The sequence below is a fragment of the Glycine soja genome, chromosome 11 (genome assembly GCF_004193775.1).
Source record: "Glycine soja cultivar W05 chromosome 11, ASM419377v2, whole genome shotgun sequence".
Classification (NCBI taxonomy): domain Eukaryota; kingdom Viridiplantae; phylum Streptophyta; class Magnoliopsida; order Fabales; family Fabaceae; genus Glycine; species Glycine soja.
Genome location: NC_041012.1, coordinates 16098062 through 16104305, shown reverse-complemented (window position 1 = coordinate 16104305; position 6244 = coordinate 16098062). Strand labels below are relative to the sequence as shown.

The window sequence follows — 6244 nt, the reverse complement described above, 5'->3', positions numbered from 1 at the left end:
TAATGTAATAGATTTAATAATGTATTTTGATGTATAATATATTTTTAATTTTACTCTCAATAAATAAACAGTCAATTATAATGTTTTATTCAAATGCACGTATTGTTAGCTAATTATTTATTACAATATAATTTTTTGACTCCATATTTTATAATTTTATATAAAATATTTTTTTTCTCTTAATATGTACACAATAGTATTGAATTCTTTACATAAAATAATATGTTATAAATTTATTGAAATAAATTTTACAAAATAAATTTATTTTATTTTTCAATAAAATTTTAAATAAAATATTTTTATATTAATTTTTTTATTGCATAATACTCTTCAGTTAAGCATGATAAAGAACCCAATACCATAGGGATCAAATAGGACTTGTATTGACTTTGACATGAAATGTTTGCTTCGACTGTGTTTGGATGCAAGTAAGGAAATTATCCGATTCTTTTGATCGTAGACGAGGATAGGTATCTAACTAGCTGTTAATGTATGTATTATTAGCTAATGCATTTACTACAAAATAAGTTTTTGACTCTATCTTTAGTAATTCTATATAAAATCATTCTCTTGGTTAATATTTTTATGATAGTTCTCTAAAAAATATATTTTTATATTAGTATTGAAATTTTTACATAAATACATTATAGATGTACTATAGTAAATGTATTTAACCATATAACAATGTAATATATAAATTTAAATCAAATTAGTTGATATGTTTATTACAAAGTAATATATTGATTATATGTTTAAAATTAATTTATTATAAAATAATTTATCAATAATATCATAAATTAAATTAATTTTAATTTTTTATAGTACAAATCATAAATATTATTCATGGGAGACCATCCTACTTTAGATCATTATGTATGATAATAAAAATTCTTTCAAATATTTTACACAACTGGATACCAAAGATCAAATAATATCATAATTAAAATAATTTTTGTTATGACAAAGACCCCAAATATCATTCAGGGAGACAATCACATTCAAGATCATAGTGGACGATAAAATACGATCATTACCTTAATCTTTACATGGGAACGGGAATGAATATTGTTAATTCATTGACAAGAGTATCAAATTATCACAAGTAGTAAAGTAAAACGGAAGTTTGAGTATGAGTCCATAGGGACTTTGTTTGTACTTAGATTGGTGTAAACCTAATTTTCAAGCAATTTAGAGGGTAGAAAAGATAAGAAATTGTAACTGAAAAATTAAAGGGAAAAGTGAAAGGCAAGAAGATAGAAAAATAAACAATAATTTGAATGGAAAAGGTGACTTCTTTAGAAGGAAATTATGTTGAGGCATAACATGTCAAAACTACTTGTGATGCAATGTTAATTTTTTTTCTATCTAATATTATCCAATTTTTTACTTGCATCCACTATGATACTCTATCTTTGGCTCTCCGCATGAAGAGCCTAATTTATCTATTTTCTCTTCCAAGTTCCTTTGCAAAGATAAAATAATAAATCACATTAAGATTAAAGATGTATGAAATAGGCTAAACAAACATCACTTTATTCCTAAAAATGATTTCATTTAAATGTCCTTTCCCAGTTCTCTAGAAAATAATATTTTTCCAATGCATTACTTCCTAAACAATACATGAACATGAATGATCAGACCACAATCAATAAAATAAAGCACAGAAAAGAACAATAAAAATTAAATTACATTAAATAGATAGTAAGGAAGAATTACGTTACAAGAATTTGACCTGCCAGACTCCGAACAATAAGGAATTTAACCTCTCATTACCATAAAAGACTTTACACTTTAGGGGTTGATGGGGATAGAAGAAGAAAAAGAATGGATAATGGAGGAGAAGGAGAGAATGACTAAACAAAGAGGATTTTTCCTACTAAAGATGTTCAAGTTTTAAAACACAAAAGATAAAAGATCCAATTTAAATTTCAGAGTAGATATTACTTGAAGACATACTTGACTATACCAGGAATATGGATATTCATGAAGTAGTCTTCCCAATCAATCATTTTAGGGTCAAAGTAAACCGAATATTCCATCTCTACCTCACCTTGTCTGACCGCTGTTTGCAACTTTTCTGTGTTCATATTATCAAATCTGTGTGTAAAACAAGCTAGTCTTAGAAAATTAATCAATATTAAAATCTTTTTTGTTGCTAATCAATTAACTTACACGCCTTTGAAGAACACGTAGGGCTTGTAAAGGTCGACCAATTGCATCACTATATGGATCTTCCTTCTAATGTCAAGACACATTCCTTGAAAATATTGACAAAAGGCTACATTGGCTAGCTCTAGTCCCTATTCAAATGCAAATTAAGTTATCACTTTCTGTGTGATCAATAGAGAAATATGAAGTAAAAATTGAAGATTACTTATAATTATACACAACCTTCAATGGAAGCAAGTAACGAATGAACATGTATCTCTGGAAGCTAGTCATGGTGTCCAATACAGTAACTTTGCCGACCATTACAGGATTTCCCTCTTTGTTCACCCATGGTTTTGCCTTGAAATATCTATAGATGTAGTCTTTGAGATTGTGGTATCTTATTGGATTTGCAATAGAGGAACCTACTTGATATATAATATTATCACAAGGTTGATTTGCATGAGCCACCAAGGTAGTTATTATTGCATTCACTACCATATCTGCTGGTATCTGCTCCAAACGCAGCATTAATTAAAATATTCATATATGATGAGTAAATGATGTATTGAATTGTATGTTTTATTGGAACAAAAAATAGTTTTTTTTTTATTTTTAAGAATTGAATTGGAAGTTTACAATAACTCATGTATCTTACTCAATTAATTGAGCTAGATGTCCTTGACAAAAAAAAGTTTGGGTTAGAATGAGCAGGTTAACACTTAATAGCATATATATATTACTTTTCATTAATGACTCACCACGTCAAAAATTGCGTTGATGTCTAGAAGGAAGCATGGTAGTTTTCCTTTGCCATAAGCAACAATTACACTATCTATGGTTCTGCAAAATGTCCCAAGATAAAAAGAAAATCTGGGTTATGACTTATGAGCTTATAGTCTTGTTGTCTAGGTATTTAAAGCAAATTAATTAAAGGGAAATAAAATGATGTAAACTAGCTAGTGCAACACAAGGAGAGAACACAATGCATGCACATGAATAAAGTGGATGACAAATCAAATTTGGTGATTTACCTTACTCCTTCAACCCATCCAGGGAAAGGTTCTTTGTAAGTACTGGTAATCATTGTGGGACGTACAATAATAACAGACATATTTTTCTTTAGAGTTTCTACAAGCATTTCTCCCATTGCTTTTGTGAAGACATATGTGTTTGGCCATCCATATAAAGTTGCTCTGAATTTATTAAAGAAACAACCAAACACAGTTAATTAGTTTTGGTGTTTGTTAGTATATGCAATCTACCATGTTAAACTTTAACCAAATTTTAACAAATTGAAACTTAAGTAATTTTAAAAAGGTCAAACTATATATAAAAGTGTTGTGCATAGAAGGAGGTTAAACACAAGGGAGATCTTTACCAATCAACCACGAGAAAATACAAAATGTAAATCTAATTCCATACTTTAATCCAAAATCTTAAGATTTTTTTGAGTTATATGTTATTCAACTTTCTTATTTCTATTCAAGGTGACAAGAAGGAAGTGACCACAAATTGGAAGTAGTAGATTCTAACCTTTTCATACCCAAGTCTTTCATGGCCATTTTAACATCCTCCTCCGTGGCTCCCTCTTCATGAAGTTGGTTCATCTTATCCTCCACCACTCTCTTTTCCATGCCAATGTCTAGTCCAGGCACTCCATTTAGCGACACACCCAATTGGCATGGATCCTCTACTATGAGTCCTCCTCTCTCACCACATACATATGCTGAAGCCAAAATTGTATTGGTAAATCTTTGGGCAAACTTAGGAAATTAGTCTACTGAAGATATACTGATACGAGTAAAAGCTAGAGAACCAGGAAAAATAAAGAATGCTAAGGAGAAGATAAACTGAGATAAGTCTGGATGATCTTTATTTCCTTTTTCTTCTTACATTTATACTACTATTAGTAACTGAATTCTGTTATAACAGAATATTGATGATAACAAATTACTAATATGTATTGAATTGCTAATAATGGAAATATAGCACGTGCTGTGATTGCTGAGCTAAACATAGTCTATGAGGTAATGGGACTTTTTGATATTTCTCTTTGGCCTGTTAGTATTATTGTATTCTGATGCATCTTTTAGTATGTGGTCTAGTATAGGGACTCTGCTATCATATACTGAATTGCATCCATATAGTGCACCCAAATTAAGTACACTCACTAAATGTCTGGAATTTCATAGTCAAATCAAATGTTATGTCTTTCAGTCGGATATTGTATAAGTATTCATATTCAGCAAGAAAATACTAACCTGTTGATACGTGGACAAGCACCTTTAGCTTAATACAACTTTTGGCAAAGTTCAAAACATGCTTAACTCCGAATGTATTTATACCCAATGCAACATCGTATCTGCATATATTAATGTAATGATCAGTACTAAGAAATATAATATACAGTAAGGTGATTTAAGTACACAGAAAATATTGAATGAAATAGATAATGTCTGATAATGCTCTGCTGCCACTGCATCTTGTGCTTTCTCCCTTTATACTTTCTCATTTTCTCTTACCTCTGACTACTTTTTACGCATTATATTACGCTTTAGCATGAAAATTAAATTTAAATTTGTAAGTATACCTCTGAGCAATCTGACTTTAATTTGAAACGACGTTCGATGGAATTTTTTCACTTTCCAAGATAAGAAAGTAGAAGCAAGTTCCTTGTTGCTTTAGAATGAAGGTTAGTTATATTCAACGTAACTATTATCCAAACAGGCTAGTAACTCTCAATCTATATATATAATTATGTAAAGGTTTTATATGATTCCAAATATATGTACCTTTCATCAAAGTTAGTTGTGGCAGCAAAATTGACTATACAATGAATTTGATTGTAAATTTCTTCGCGTAGAATGGGATCTTTCAAATTCAAGTCCTCTTGAGAAATGTCCCCAGGCACAAGAGTCAACTTTTCTGAAACAAAGGCATTGAACTTTGCACCAACATTTTCTTTCAACAATCTAAACAAATCCTTCCGCATAATCTACATATGAAAAATTAATAACATGCATGCAGCAGGTATCAGCCACAAACTTAGTTAACATAGTGAAGAAGTAATAGCAATACATGATGTGTTAATGGATGTGAAAATGATATTACAGGATTTACATAATAGCAATGCACAAGAACCCCGTTTTGATTTTAAAATATTGTTTTAAATGGTTAAGCAATCTTAGTTATAGTTACGTAATTATACATGTAAGCAACTTCTATTAAAATTTCTATGAAAACTCATTTTCTTTAATGATATTCTTAAGCTAATTTTAAGAATCAATATAATTAGGCAACGGTATTGAAGTTTTTCTTAGTACATAAAAAAAATATATGGTTAATTTTGACTTTTGATTCAAACTTTGTTATATATTTCCTGAAGAAAGCGAAAGGGTACATTCACCTCATTGTGCAATCGTTGAGAGGCAGATTCGGCATCTGTTGCTCTCAAAAGTAGATAAAGTTTCTTCACATTTGGTTGCACTCTCAGTACCTTCTCCACAAAAACTGCAACACCACACAAGTAAACACATATCCAATTATGAATACATATATATTATACAAGTGCACGAAAAAATAATCAAGCTTCCAAAGAGAGAAAGAAAGAGAGAAGCACTTTTGGCAAGGAAGCCAGTGGCACCAATGACCAAAATGTTCTTGTTCTGAAGGAAGTCGGTTATGCTTCCCAATTCCATTGGTGAAAAATTAAAGTAAAAGGATAGTATATAGAAAAATAGATATATATGCTTGTGGCACTGTATATATATACCAATGCCTTTATAGAAAAATAGATCTATCAAGTGATATGGCATTAACATATGACACATGCATATGTATGTGGTCCTAACTTGAGATTGAAATATAAATGTGAAAACTAACCTCTGCATGCAGCCACATGCCAATCCATTATGCATGCAGGTCGGTGAAAGTAGCATGTATAGGATTCAACAATTTTTTTTATTCTATATTTTTTCGAGAGGATCAGAGGAGCATTAGAATATCAATAAATAAATAAAAAAGAGAGGAACATTAGAATATCAATAAATAAAAAGAAAAAAAATGAGGAGCATTAAAATAAAACAATTTTTAT

General features: G+C 29.9%; 1 protein-coding gene across 2 annotated transcripts; it reads right to left on the bottom strand.

Annotated features, from left to right (window-relative positions):
• Positions 1–1666: 1666 nt before the first annotated feature.
• Positions 1667–5883, bottom strand: LOC114374791 (fatty acyl-CoA reductase 3-like). Of its 2 annotated transcripts, XM_028332480.1 has the most exons (10): positions 5771–5883; positions 5558–5661; positions 4944–5146; positions 4413–4513; positions 3685–3877; positions 3183–3344; positions 2910–2991; positions 2392–2661; positions 2173–2300; positions 1667–2097 (listed from the first exon to the last, which is right to left on the bottom strand). In XM_028332480.1, exons 1-10 carry the CDS (start codon positions 5847–5849, stop codon positions 1941–1943), a joined length of 1479 nt encoding a protein of 492 aa, XP_028188281.1. In that variant the 5' UTR covers positions 5850–5883; the 3' UTR covers positions 1667–1940. The 2 variants fall into 2 exon arrangements, with proteins under 2 accessions (XP_028188281.1, XP_028188282.1); XM_028332481.1 differs by lacking the exons at positions 5558–5661; positions 5771–5883 and adding an exon at positions 5263–5290 and having other exon boundaries at positions 1670–2097.
• Positions 5884–6244: the final 361 nt, after the last annotated feature.